At 41.4% G+C, this 14,743-nt stretch overlaps 2 protein-coding genes across 5 annotated transcripts in view; one reads left to right on the forward strand and one right to left on the reverse strand.

The window, feature by feature from the left end:
* Positions 1–12,022, reverse strand: part of LOC121586432 (arf-GAP with dual PH domain-containing protein 1) — a 72,810-nt gene extending 60,788 nt beyond the window's left edge. For all 4 annotated transcript variants that reach the window (XM_041903134.2, XM_041903126.2, XM_041903117.2 and 1 more), the window contains exon 1: positions 11,626–12,022. In XM_041903134.2, the coding sequence (XP_041759068.2) occupies positions 11,626–11,716 (91 nt within the window). In that variant the 5' untranslated portion in view covers positions 11,717–12,022. The remainder of the gene's footprint in view (positions 1–11,625) is intronic.
* A 1,421-nt stretch (positions 12,023–13,443) lies between these two features.
* Positions 13,444–14,432, forward strand: LOC121586472 (cytochrome c oxidase assembly protein COX19). Its single transcript, XM_041903183.2, has 3 exons — positions 13,444–13,637; positions 13,895–14,006; positions 14,151–14,432. Exons 1-3 carry the CDS (start codon positions 13,556–13,558, stop codon positions 14,239–14,241), a joined length of 285 nt encoding a protein of 94 aa, XP_041759117.1. The 5' UTR covers positions 13,444–13,555; the 3' UTR covers positions 14,242–14,432.
* Positions 14,433–14,743: the final 311 nt, after the last annotated feature.

Raw genomic sequence — 14,743 nt, forward strand, 5'->3', positions numbered from 1 at the left:
CAAAAATGATATAAATTTATTTGCATTTTAATGAGGGAAATAAGTATTTGACCCCCTCTCAATCAGAAAGATTTCTGGCTCCCAGGTGTCTTTTATACAGGTAACGAGCTGAGATTAGGAGCACACTCTTAAAGGGAGTGCTCCTAATCTCAGCTTGTTACCTGTATAAAAGACACCTGTCCACAGAAGCAATCAATCAATCAGATTCCAAACTCTCCACCATGGCCAAGACCAAAGAGCTCTCCAAGGATGTCAGGGACAAGATTGTAGACCTACACAAGGCTGGAATGGGCTACAAGACCATCGCCAAGCAGCTTTGTGAGAAGGTGACAACATTTGGTGCGATTATTCGCAAATGGAAGAAACACAAAAGAACTGTCAATCTCCCTCGACCTGGGGCTCCATGCAAGATCTCACCTTGTGGAGTTGCAATGATCATGAGAACAGTGAGGAATCAGTCCAGAACTACACGGGAGGATCTTGTCAATGATCTCAAGGCAGCTGGAACCATAGTCACCAAGAAAACAATTGGTAACACACTACAAGGTGAAGGACTGAAATCCTGCAGCGCCCGCAAGGTCCCCCTGCTCAAGAAAGCACATATACAGGGCCGTCTGAAGTTTGCCAATGAACATCTGAATGATTCAGGGGAGAACTGGGTGAAAGTGTTGTGGTCAGATGAGACCAAAATGGAGCTCTTTGGCATCAACTCAACTCGGCGTGTTTGGAGGAGGAGGAATGCTGCCTATGACCCCAAGAACACCATCCCCACCGTCAAACATGGAGGTGGAAACATTATGCTTTGAGGGTGTTTTTCTGCTAAGGGGACAGGACAACTTCACCGCATCAAAGGGACGATGGACGGGGCCACGTACCATCAAATCTTGGGTGAGAACCTCCTTCCTTCAGCCAGGGCATTGAAAATGGGTCGTGGACTGGCCAAGGCAACAAAGGAGTGGCTCAAGAAGAAGCACATTAAGGTCCTGGAGTGGCCCAGCCAGTCTCCAGACCTTATCCCCATACAAAATCTATGGAGGGAGCTGAAGGTTCGAGTTGCCAAACGTCAGCCTCGAAACCTTAATGACTTGGAGAAGATCTGCAAAGAGGAGTGGAACAAAATCCCTCCTGAGATGTGTGCAAACCTGGTGGCCAACTACAAGAAACGTCTGACCTCTGTGATTGCCAACAAGGGTTTTGCCACCATGTACTAAATCATGTTTTGCAGAGGGGTCAAATACTTATTTCCCTCATTAAAATGCAAATCAATTCATAACATGTTTGACATGCGTTTTTCTGTATTTTGTTGTTGTTATTCTGTCTCACTGTTCAAATAAACCTACCATTAAAATTATAGACTGATCATTTCTTTGTCAGTGGGCAAACGTACAAAATCAGCAGGGGATCAAATACTTTTTTCCCTCACTGTAAGTGTTTAAGTATCTTCTTGCATACTGAATGACTTGATGCCAGAGAAACTCCTCATAACAGTAATAAAGAGATGCTCTGCTTTTTTACACCACAATCCAAAAAGAAAGTTCTGCAGGCTCTAGTTTTGTCTAATCTTGATTATTGTCCAGTCATGTGGTCCAGTGCTGCAAGGAGAGACCTAGTTAAGCTGCAGTTGGTCCAAAACAGAGCGGCACGTCTTGCTCTTCATTGTAATGAGAGGGCTGATATAAATACTATACATGCCAGTCTCTCTTGGCTAAGAGTTGAAGAGAGACCGACTGCATCACTTCTTTTTATAAGAAACATTAATATGTTGAAAATCCCAGATTGTTTGCATAGTCAACTTACACACAGCTCTGACACACACACACACACTTACCCCACCAGACATGCCACCAGGGGTCTTTTCATAGTCCCCAAATCCAGAACAAATTCAAGAAAGCGTACAGTATTATATAGAGCCATTATTGCATAGAACTCCGTTCCATCTCATATTGCTCTAATAAACAGCAAACCTGGTTTCAAAAAACAGATAAAGCAACACCTCACGGCACAATGCCTCTCCCCTATTTGACCTAGATAGTCTGTGTGTATGTATTGATATGTAAGCTACGTGTGCCTTTAAAAAAATGTTGATGTAGTTCTGTTCTTGTCTATTAATTTTCTGTATTATTTCATGTTTTGTGTGGACCCCAGGAAGATTTACTGCTGATTTTGCAACAGCTAATAGGGATCCTAATAAAATACCAAATACCAAAACATTGACGGGGCTGTACTGGAGCGGGTCGAGAGTTTCAAGTTCCTTGGTGTCCACATCACCAACAAACTATCATGGTCCAAACACACCAAGACAGTCGTGAAGAGTGCACGACAACACCTTTTCCCCCTCAGGAGACTGAAAATATTTGACATGGGTCCCCAGATCCTCAAAAAGTCCTACAGCTGCACCATCGAGAGCATCCTGACCGGTTGCATCACCGCTTGGTATGGCAACTGCTCGGCATCTGACCGTAAGGCGCTACAGACGGTAGTGCGTACGGCCCAGTACATCATTGGGGCCAAGCTTTCCTGCCATTCAGGACGTATATACTAGGCAGTGTCAGAGGAAAGCCCAAAATATTGTCAAAGACTCCAGTCACCCAAGTCATAGACTGTTCTCTCTGCTACCACATGGCAAGCGGTACCGGAGCGCCAACTCTAGGACCAAAAGGCTCCTTACTAGCTTCTACCCCCAAGCCATAAGACTGCTGAACAATTAATCAAATGGCCACCCGGACTATTTACATTGACCCCCCCAACCCCCCCCCCCTCCATTTGTTTTTACACTGCTGCTACCCACTGTCTATTATCTATGCATAGTCACGTCACCCCTACCTACATGTACAAATTACCTCGACTAACCTGTACCCCCGCACATTGACTCGGTACCGGTACCCCTTGTATATAGCCTCGTTATTGTTATTTTATTGTGGTAGTTTTTATTATTTTTTACTTTACTTTATTTGGTAAATATTTTCTTAACTCTTTCTTGAACTGCATTGTTGGTCAAGGGCTTGTAAGTAAGCATTTCATGGTAAGGTCTACACCTGTTGTATTCGGCGCATGTGACAAATAAAGTTTGAATTTATCTTTTGATTAAGCCTCCTCCATGTATTTCTCACTAGGTCAGGGTTTTTCAGCTTCCATATATCCACTAGTTCTAATGTATCCATGATATTCGTGATCTCCTTAAGCGCTTCAAGGTGATAGTTTATAGTGTGATTTCCTTTACGATCCATTGAGGTACTTAAAACCGTATTATAATCTCCCACCATAATAATAGATTAATTCCTTGCTTGTGAGCTCAATAGACTATTATATATATTTTCGAAGAAGTGTGGATCATCGTTATTTGGCCCATATAGATTAATTAGCCAGATCTGTTTTTGGTCCAATAGCATATTTAAAAGAATCAATCTTCCTTAAGGATCTGTTTGCACAGTTTGCACAGTGGATCAACATTTGCATTAATTAGTATAAATCACCCCTTTTGACTTTCTTTGCCCATGACAAAAATATATTTCTCCCTCCCAGTCCTTTTCCCACCCAACCTCATCTATATTTGTGGAGTGAGTTTCCTGTAAAAATAGATATTATATTCTTTCTCTTTTAGCCAGTTAAAAATGATCTGCTAAGACATTACAATAACTGGCTATACTTATTTCCTCACTTACCATAATGATACCCAAGTTTCAATTATACTTACCACAACCAATGTTTGTAAACTTACCATTAAAAAGCACCATGATGATTAAGTGTCCATATAGCTGTACCATAATATTTGCACTGTTAAGCATACTGTAGCTGCAACTTTGTAAACCTCCAATTGTCCTAATATTCCACCTACTAAAACCTCCCCTCATACAGTGGCTTGCAAAAGTATTCACCACCCTTGGCATTTTTCCTATTTTTTTTACCTTACAACCTGGAATTAAAATGGATTTTTTGGGGGTTTGTATTATTTGATTTACACAACATGCCTACCACCTTGAAGATACAAAATATTTTTTATTGCGAAACAAACAAGAAATAAGACAAAAGAACAGAAAACTTGAGCGTGCATAACTACTACAACTTTGTCCCTGACCTGTTTGGAGAGCTCTTTGGTCTTCATGGTGCCGCTTGCTTGGTGGTGCCCCTTGCTTAGTGGTGTTGCAGACTCTGGGGCCTTTCAGAACAGGTGTATATATACTGAGATCATGTGACAGATCATGTGACACTTAAATAAAGTCCACCAAAATAGGAAAAACGCCAAGGGGGATGAATACTTTTGCAAGGCATTGTATCTAGGACTATTGTCACTAAGACCATCGGACCATCTTCCTGACTCATGACGCATCTTTGCGTCCTAAGGCAAACCCTTGGCCGCAAATTGGCGTAGGCCAGAGGGAAATATGGGCAGTCCCATGATATAACATAATTCAATACTGCCACCCTTCACTAACACATTCAAAGCCCTGTAGGTCTACTGCATATCTATGAGGGTGCTTTTTAAGAGAACTAACCAAATAACATGGAAAATAAATAATAATAACAATAATAGATCATATTAATAGAAATAATAACAGCACAATCTTATAAATGCATGCTCATATTTAGAAAGTCCTAGCAAGGCTATAAGCATGCCAGCCCAGCCTGCTCAGTTCATTGGATCCAATTGTTCAAAACATTTTGAAAAAATGAAGAGAAAACAACCTATATATATCGCAAGACCAGTTCTTTATGTCCATGGCATGCAAGACATATTTCATGTAGTCCTCATTATATCCTGTTCTATTCCGACAAAAAAGGAAGGAAAAAGGAACATAGAATCTAACGGCCGCTAATAACTGCCCGTGAAAATTGCCTAATAGTTATTTCCTCATCTCGCGCACAGCTTCAGGATAGTCCTCGTTGAGGAAGATATACGTTCCTCTCAAGTTCTTGGCTCTTTCCAGAACAGCTACCTTGTCCTTGAACCTCAGGAACTTGACCACTATCGGCCTGGGCCTGTCACCTGGGCCGGTGGTGGGTTTTCTATTCCTGTGGGTGCGCTCCACCTCAATCTTCCTGAGGCCCATCTTCAATTTCTCTGAGATAATTTCCCTCATTTTGTCCTCAGACTCCGTCCAGGTCTCATGTGGAGATTCTGCAATTCCATCCACAACCATGTTGTTCCGCCTTGATTGTCCCTCGAGATTTATCCGTCATTGTTATCATGGATTCACACACAGAACTGATGTCCTCTCTCAATGACTTACAAATTGCTGTCATCTTGTCGTTCTCCTGTTTCAATTCATCGAGCTGACCCTGGGAGAACTGAAAACGGTTCTTCAGGTCCTGGACCTCTCTGTTCAGGTCGTCCATTCTTTTATTAGTTGAATTCTACAGTATTTGGACAAAACACTTGAAGCTATTTTCTTGTTGTTGTAACAACTGCTTGTAGAACTCTTTTTGTTTGTTTAAAAGATCCTTCACGTGTGATAGAGAGAAACTACACTAACGGTCAAAAGTTTTAGAACACCTACTCATTCAAGGGTTTTTCTTTATTTTGATTATTTTCTACATTGTATAATAATAGTGAAGACATCAAAACTATGAAATAACACATATGGAATCATGTAGTAACCAAAAATGTTTTTAACAAATGAAAATATATTTCATATATGAGATTCTTCAAATATCTAGCCTTTGCCTTGATGACAGCTTTGCACACTCTTGGCATTCTCTCAACCAGCTTCACCTGGAATGCTTTTCCAACGGTCTTGAAGGAGTTCCCACATATGCTGAGCACTTGTTGGCTGCTTTTCCTTCACTCTGCGGTCCGACTCATCCCAAACCATCTCAATTTGTTTGAGGTCGGGGGATTGTGGAGGCCAGGTCATCTGATGCAGCACTCCATCACTCTCCTTCTTGGTAAAATAGCCCTTACACAGCCTGGAGGTGTGCTGGGTCATTGTCCTGTTGAAAAACAAATGATGGTCCCACTAAGCCCAAACCAGATGGGATGGCGTATCGCTGCAGAATGCTGTGGTAGCCGTGCTGGTTAAGTGTGCCTTGAATTCTAAATAAATCACTGACAGGGTCACCAGCAAAGCACCCCCACACCATAATACCTCTTCCTCCATGCTTTACAGTGGAAATACACATGCGGAGATCATCCGTTCACCCACACCGCGTCTCACAAAGAGACGGCGGTTGGAACCAAAAATCTCCAATTTGGACTCATCAGACCAAAGGACAAATTTCCACCGGTCTAATGTCCATTGATCGTGTTTCTTGCCCTAAGCAAGTCTCTTCTTCTTATTGGTGTCCTTTAGTAGTGGTTTCTTTGCAGCAATTCGACCATGAAGGCCTGATTCACAGTCTCTGAACAGTTGATGTTGAGATGTGTCTGTTACTTGAACTCTTTGAAGCATATATTTGGGCTGCAATTTCTGAGGCTGGTAACTCAAATGAACTTATCCTCTGCAGCAGAGGTAACTGTGGGTCTTCCATTTCTGTGGCGGTCCTCATAGTTTCATCATAGCGTTTGATGTTTTTTGCGACTGCACTTGAAGAAACTTTCAAAGATCTTGACATTTTCCGTATTGACTGACCTTCATGTCTTAAAGTAATGATGGACTGTCATTTCTCTTTGCTTATTTGAGCTGTTCTTGCCATAATATGGACTTGGTATTTTACCAAATACGGCTATCTTCTGTATTCCCCCCCTACCTTGTCACAACAAAACTGATTGGCTCAAACGCATTAAGAAGGAAAGAAATTCCACAAATTGACTTTTAAGAAGGCACACCTCTTAATTGAAATGCATTCCCAGGTGACTACCTCATGAAGCTGGTTGAGAGAATACCAAGAGTGTGCAAAGCTGTCATCAAGGCATAGGGTGGCTATTTGAAGAATCTCAAATATAAAATATATTAACACTTTTTTGGTTACTACATGATTCCATATGTGTTATTTCAAAGTTTTGATATCATCACTATTATTCTACAATGTAGAAAATAGTCCAAATAAAGAAAAACCCTTGAATGAGTAGGTGTTATAAAACTTTTGACTGGTAGTGTACTGTCCTCAACGGTACTCCCGCCGGCTTTGGTCTTTGTCATGGTAGCTAGCAACGTAGGTTACGCTGTTACTCCTTGCAGTTCCAGACAGGGCAGGTCACAGGGAAGATTGAAAACAACAAACAGCAAGGATCTAGACAGCCACAATCCCGGGACAATCCGCGGTCCCAGCCACAATGGCTAACTTCGTCACGGGCTGCGTTCAAGCCCTCAAGAAAACCCTGCTAGCTTGATAGGCAGCTAGCTAGCAGCTAGGCTAGCTGAATAGCTCCTCAGACCGGGCCTTGGTCGGCAGGATCACTGGACAGAGACTAGCAGTCCCAGCAACTGATGCCAACTGCGTCGTAGGCTCCAAACTAAAAGGTTAGCTAGCTACTGACAAACTTTCCAATACACTTTCAAAACAACAAACCGAGCTCTCCCTCGTTCCGCGTTCATTGTAAAAGTATTGCTTCCGTCCCTCTCCTCGCCCCTACCTGGGCTTGAACCAGGGACCCTCTGCACACATCGACAACAGTCACCCTCGAAGCACCGTTACCTGTCGCTCCACAAAAGCCGCGGCCCTTGCAGAGCAAGGGAAACAACTACTTCAAGGTCTCAGAGCGAGTGACGTCACCGAGTGAAACGCTACTAGTGCGCACCGCTAACTAGCTAGCCATTTCACACCGGTTACATCAACAGGAAGTGACGTACGTGTGCCAGTGAATACTCTCTGGAGGGTTAAACAACAGGTCTGGGACCAGGCTAGAGACAGCGATGGTGATGAGAATAAATGCATTATGTACCTTTCCCTATCAGGCCACTGCATGCTGTGACATGGGCCTGGATGGTGACCAAAAGCCTTACCTGGGAGTACAGCAACAGTCTCTCTCTCTGTCTCACAGCCATTCTGTCAACATCTATTGTATTCTATTGTATTGTATCTATTCAATCTTGTCTGGGATATACAGTATATTTTAGTTGAAACACCTGTGTGATGTCTGATATACATGAATAAAAATGTTTTCACCCTGGACATGAGCCATGCATTCACTTTAGACCTTTTGAATCATATGCTCCAAGTGTTGTCTTTATGTTTAAGTTTCCACTGAAATTTGTAAAAGTTAACGACAAAAATGCTATGAAAAAGTTATTGTTTTGTAATGTAACAAAATGAATGAGTTTATACAAAACTTTATTGCATTTGGTCATCCCCAAAATGTGGCCTTTGAAAGCCTTGATAGTTGTATCCTTCCTCAGGGAACTGTCTGCATATAGCTGACAACAGGGTGGCAGGTTTTTTGATGTGCTGCTCTAGAGTTCCATAGCCCAGCAGACTCACCTGGGGATAGGGGGATGGACACATGTTAGTTTTGATAAAAGTCTGGGAGACTTTTATAGGGAGGCGAGAGCATGAGTTTTGACGTGAGTACAGTAAATCCAATCCAACTAGTGGCTCAGGATAATATGCTATGTCATCACACAGGCAGACTGCCACAGTGAAGGAGGTTTCCATAGTGCGTCACGTATACTATTATGAGTGTAGCTTACTTCTCTGTGCTCTGGCGAGGTCGTTGGTCAGAAGGCCTTGGACCATTCTGTCTCTGTAGGACTTGGAGAGAGATGGATAGAGGTAGTGAGTGCTAGAAAGAGAGAGCCCTCACCCCTGATCTCCCACTGGCCCACGGCCTCCTGCCTAGTATCATGGAATGTAAAGGGAAACAATAATATCATGACTTAGTGCTCAATGTTCCTGCTGGTGGCAAGCCTGGATGCAGAGAAATGTCCTGCCTTGTAGTATGGTTTCATCCATCTCCACCAGGCTCCAAGAAATCAGATGACAAACCTGCAGAGATTAACAAAAGAAAATGGTACCTTTATTTACGATTCATTTATCACTTTGCCCAGGGTCGCAACTTTCACTGGGGACGGGGGGGACATGTCCTCCCCCCACATTCTGAAATTGCATTTTTGTCCCCCACAGTTTTATCATTGGAATGTGATACAAATCGAGGCAACAGTGTGCTGGAGGACCATGCGGATGTCCTCCCACTTCTAAAACCAAAGTTGCGCCCCTGACACATTCATAAATGACAACAATATATCTGATTAAAAGTATGCATGCCATTTTGTGATAACGGCTATGACAAATTACATGGCACACATGTGAATTTATAGCTAGCTAAGATATGATTTATATTTTATGGCACAATGTCTCATCTCACTAACAATTACTAAGGCTAACAGCAAATTCCACTATTGTGGCTAGCTTCACATAGGTGACTTATTCCATCATGACAACCTACTCCTCATTTGACTGTAGTTAGCTAGCTGCTAGCTTATTCATGAAGTATCCACTCTATTGCTTAATAAGTGATCTAGTTAATATGAGCTAGCCAACATGCTTTGCTTCTGACATGACACGATCCTGCTTGCTTTACATCTGACAGATATTTTAGCTACCATAGCTAGATAATAATGGTTTATGATAACTGCCGTTAGTTCATTATCTAGCTAGCTAGCTAAGTGTAAAACTGAGAGTCTGGCGGTAAAACACAGCTAGCTAGCCAACTCGACTTTATCAGTTTTAGCCAAGCTAGCTTGATACTCAGTAACATTAGCTTACCATGCTTTTCTGGCCAACTGGACATTTCCTCTCGCCCATCCCGGTCGATTCCGTTTCGCCTACTCCCGTCTCTTGGTCTACTTCTAGGTTCAAAACTATATGGCTGTAGTCCGTTGCCTTACTGTCCAAAGCAACCCACTCGTAACACATCCACCTGGTGCAGGCAGGCAGTCAATGGCTCAGTGTTCCAAAACTGTTTACCTGTTTCTACGCCAAGCAAGGACAATGTTCCATTTGTTCTTTTTGTGTGTTTTTATGATGCGCGTGCAGCACAGCAGCATATAATATATTTTATTTCCAATTTCCCCCAAAAAAGTGACATATCATATTGATACATAGCTATATGTGCTACACATTATTGTAATGTGAAGCATGGCCTTTAAACTGTCATAATGAACGCAGCCCAGGCAAATACAATAGATCAACGTGCCGTGGTATTGATCAACCAATGGTGTTTTAGATACCACCCATATACATTTGCTTGACACCCCCTCATTGTCATACTGGAGGAAGAAATACAGAAATAAATGAAAAAATAATTTAAATGAATAAAAGGAAAGAAAGAAAGTGGGACTTATTTATCTATTTGTGTTCAATTATTAATCCATGTATTAGTTTTATCTATTTATGTGTGCATTTATTTATTTATTCATTTAATTCTAATTAAGGCAGCTTTGGTCCTCTATAGTAAAGGGGCCTTTGCTCCCTTTAAAAAGGCATGTGTAGAATTTCCTTTCGTATTTCGTGATTTTCGTCATTCTTTGGTGGTTTCCCACTGGGCACAAAAGTCAATTCAACATCTAGTTTTGATTTACATCTGGTTGAGTTGTCAACTAACGTGAATTCAATGTGAAATCAACCCAACATGTCACCCTGTCATTGGATTTAGGCTAAAAGTTGGGTGAAAAAAAATATGAAATTCCATTACATTGATGGCTTTTTGCAAATCACGTCATCACATTGATTTTTTTTTTTTCAAATTATGTAGACACAACGTTGATTCAACCAGTTTTTGCACTGTGGGTTGTTTGTCTTCATGCGTCCTTGTTGATTGTAGACCTAAGTAAGTCCTTCGATGTAGGCCTATGCCTTTTATTTCAATGCATGTGTATGATTTATCTGGCATAGTTTGCATTCGCAGTCAGCTGTTTTATGCACTGGTTACTTTCACCAGTGCATAATGTCGGCATTTGAAGTCGGCCTTGTGACTTGGTAGCGTTTATTATGCATCTATTTCATGTTGCACTGTATGCGCCTTTCCACAAGTAAATTGGTCAATTTATGATGAGGTTGAGCAGTGGCTGGAGGATAATGGCTGGGCTCATTTTTTTGTTATTGTTGCTGTTCTCCAAGTATCATTTTTCAGTTTTGCCATCCCTACATTTAGCTGAAATGACGCCACTGGTTAAACCTGTCTGTCAGAATGAATGTGTGGGTTTGAGTGACAGACAATGGCATACATGATGGAAGGTATTCAGTAGAGTATAGGAATGTTTTATTTTGTATTTCTCAATAGATTTGGCAGTTTTCCCTATAGCCTAGAGCCCTACAAGGTCCATAGTCCAGCAATGCTCCTCAGTAGGCGCCTGCCTCTTAGGCTATAAGGTGTGTCTCAAGATAAATTCATATTATTTCCTATTTCCACACCTATTCGCTTTAAAGTGCACTAGAAATAATGTCATTGAATAAAATAGAGACAGTCATTAGATAGGGACTGCGATTCAACCAAAAATTGTATTTTGACATTCCAGAACAATGTCAAAAGACAATTCTTGGTTGAATCGCAGCTGGGGATAGCACTGACTAACAAGCTGTCACAACGACAATAAAATAAAACAGTATAGGCTATTCCAGGTTTACTGGCAGGTGCATTCTACACTAGGCTATGACACCTCGCGCGTCGCTCACATGCACACGTGAGCACATTCATGTTTAGGAGCCATAAACGATTTGGCGCTCTTCTTTCATCGACCGTTCGTTTCCTACCTGCATTGCCGCAGTCCGCACATACATCGTTTCCAGGTTTGGCCAGGACATCTTGCAAGAGCCGTTTATTCCTCTCCGACTCCGAGGCCATCACGGTTTGATCTCCACCCAATCCGAAAGACTTCCAATACAAAGCACGTTCACTGGGATAAAGCAAAAATACAATTGTGACCTTGTAGGCTACTCGAAATGCGGAAAAAATGATCCTGGTTTTGACCAAAAAAAGCAAATGAATAGCTTATTATAAATCCGCTTGGATGAGATTATTTGAAGGTTTGACAAGTCTCTCTCTCGTAGACTACAGCTCTATTACGAAGTCTTGCTGACTGCATTTTCTCAAGTCTGTCATCCCCTCCTTCTCCCCCAACTCATTCTTCTGCAGTGGCAGTGAGACCTCCAGTGGTATGATAATCATTACTTGTTTTTTACTACCTGTGTAGCCTAATTTTTTCTTACTTTCTAACACTGACAGCGAACATATTTTGAAAGTTTTTGTAAGGACTATTTTATTTTGTACACTTTAGAGAAAATAAACTATGCACTGTCCATACATTTCACTGGCAAAGATTATGTATTTTTAGTTGCCTTTACTTTCGCCTACTGCTGTCCCTTTAAAAGTTAGTAGATTGTCGAAAACATAGATTTAGGTTTTTTTTTATTTTTACCTTTATTTAACTAGGCAAGTCAGTTAAGAACAAATTCTTATTTACAATGACGGCCTACACCGGCCAAACCCGAACGACGCTGGGCCAATTGTGCGCCGCCCTATGGGACTCCCAATCAAGGCCGGTTGTGATACAGCCTGGAATCGAACCAGGGAGTCTGTAGTGACGCCTCAAGCGCTGAGATGCAGTGCCTTAGACCGCTGCGCCACTAGGGAGAATACTAGAAGGTAATTAACCTTCTTATTATGGGATAAAGGTCAGCCATTTTGGTCAGGGAGTTGGTCAACCATGGTTTGCCAGTGCTGTGGTAAGACATTGTGTAAAATAATAATTTTGAAGAATATATCTGCTCATTTGTTTGCTAGCTAGTCAGACAGTTTTAGAGGAATGATTCCATTAATATTTCAAATTAACTGGCAATATGCCAACATTCCATTCAAACAATGTAGTCAATCCACAGCCATACACTGGCTGAAATCAGTTGATGATAGGACTTAGATATGTTGTACATGTGACAAGTACTGATATTGTATCATATAATAATAGCACTCACAGCTTTCCAATGTTTACATATATTTTAGAGGCTATTTATACAGAATATTGGTATAAAACCTGTATAAACTGTATTTATAATTATCTGACATAATTTAAGGTTGTCTCACATGCCTTACTTTATTTTCCTGCATAAATCAAATCAGGATTAGCCTTTACTGCCATTCATTCCAATTAGACTGGTTTGGGGTGCGTTCGTAAATTCACTCTGGCCATCTACTCCGATTTCAGAGCACTCTCGTCAGTGTGCCAGAGTGCAGAATAAATGATGAATTTACAAATGCTCAACACCCGTTGAATATGGTCAGTGTCGGTAAACGTTTGCAAAAAAGTGCGCTCTGAACGCTCCGAGAGCAAAACGCTCTGAATTTACAAACAGACAATCTGACAATGCTCTGAATTTACGAACGCCCAGAGCGCACTCTGGCACTCAAGATTGAATTGACAAACACACCCTTGGATATCTCCCTGACCAATATGGCTGACATTTTCACCCCATTCTGGAACTTTGAGGGTGTATGACGAGCCCCTCTAGTAATTGAATAGGATCTATATGGGCGAAAACGTCATCGATGTTATCTATGGGTTGATTATTCACGTCTAGCGCAGAACGTTTGCCTACGTCACAATTATGCGGCGACTGTGAGTTTGCATGAAATAATCGCGAAGGTCTTATATTTTTATTTTAGATACGTCTCTCACAAAAAGCAATCATGTCGACCGCTATGAACTTTAGCAGTAAGTCTTTTCGGCCCCGTGCTCCAGACAAAGGATCCTTCCCTCTGGATCATTTTGGTAAGAAAAATAAACCACTCCTGGTTGAGTAACTGACTCGTTAGTTCCAGCAATAGCTGTGATGTGCGTAGCTCCACAGTAGCTTCTGTAGTTTCCAGCTGAATAGGAAAGAGATGTTTGACCTCAGATGTATGAGAACTGTGAAATGACAGGCATACTGGAATGAATGACAGTTGAACTGCTTTTACTTTCCCTGTAGTTGTCTAGTGTTTGAAATTCAATGCACCATTGCATCTCTTTGCTGTTTGTCATTGCAGGAGAGTGTAAAGCATTCAAAGAGAAATTCATGAAGTGCTTGAAAGGCAACAGCTATGATAACTCCATGTGTCGACTACAGTCCAAAGACTACCTTGAATGCCGGATGGATAAGTGAGTATTGACTACTGTTCGTTTAGCTACTACTTATTTCCTGACTTATTTCCTGTTGAGAATGAGATGACTAGGTATACACACATCATTGACTAGACATGACTGCTCTGATCACCAATGTGAAACTATTCTCTGTTATTTAAGTCAGCTGATGGCCAAGGAACCTCTGGAGAAGCTAGGGTTCAAAGACCTGATGGACAAACCCAGCCAGGAGAACAAGGAGGCTAAACCCTGAACTTCCCTTCCTACACAGATGGATGCTGTCATGCTTGAGTGATAGTTTCCCTCTTCCTCATCTTGTATATACAATTACAATGTAATATATTGGGGGCAGTGTTTCAAGCTTTGTATATAAATATTTTTGGTAAATGAACCATGCTTTGTTTTGTGTTGGAATTTTGAAAATAAATGATTTGAGGTGGCTTACCGTTCTCACAGAAAGTGGTATGTTTCAAACTTGTGTGCACATGTTACACAAAAGATCTTCCCTCAGTCTAGCTAGCCTGCATGTATGCATTATGAATAAGGAAACATTTTACTACATGCTTTGCTACACTTCATCAAAGTGCCTTACTAACCACTCAATGTACTATGGAATGTTGTATGGTGTGATTAAGTGATGAAAACCAGTCCTAAATTATTCCAAGACTCATGAATTTTATTGTCAATACAAATAAAAATCAGGCAGCACATGTCAAGCTGGCCTCAACAAAAAATATAGTTAATAGTTACATATG

The sequence above is a fragment of the Coregonus clupeaformis genome, chromosome 2 (assembly GCF_020615455.1).
Source record: "Coregonus clupeaformis isolate EN_2021a chromosome 2, ASM2061545v1, whole genome shotgun sequence".
In the NCBI taxonomy this organism is placed as follows: Eukaryota; Metazoa; Chordata; class Actinopteri; order Salmoniformes; family Salmonidae; genus Coregonus; species Coregonus clupeaformis.

Excerpts from the sequence above, each read along its gene's own strand:
- LOC121586472 (XM_041903183.2), top strand. The coding sequence starts at position 13,556 with ATGTCGACCGCTATGAACTTTAGCAGTAAGTCTTTTCGGCCCCGTGCT. Across the intron at positions 13,638-13,894 it reads CTTCCCTCTGGATCATTTTG|GAGAGTGTAAAGCATTCAAA; the intron begins GTAAGAAAAATA and ends TTGTCATTGCAG. Across the intron at positions 14,007-14,150 it reads CTTGAATGCCGGATGGATAA|TCAGCTGATGGCCAAGGAAC; the intron begins GTGAGTATTGAC and ends CTGTTATTTAAG.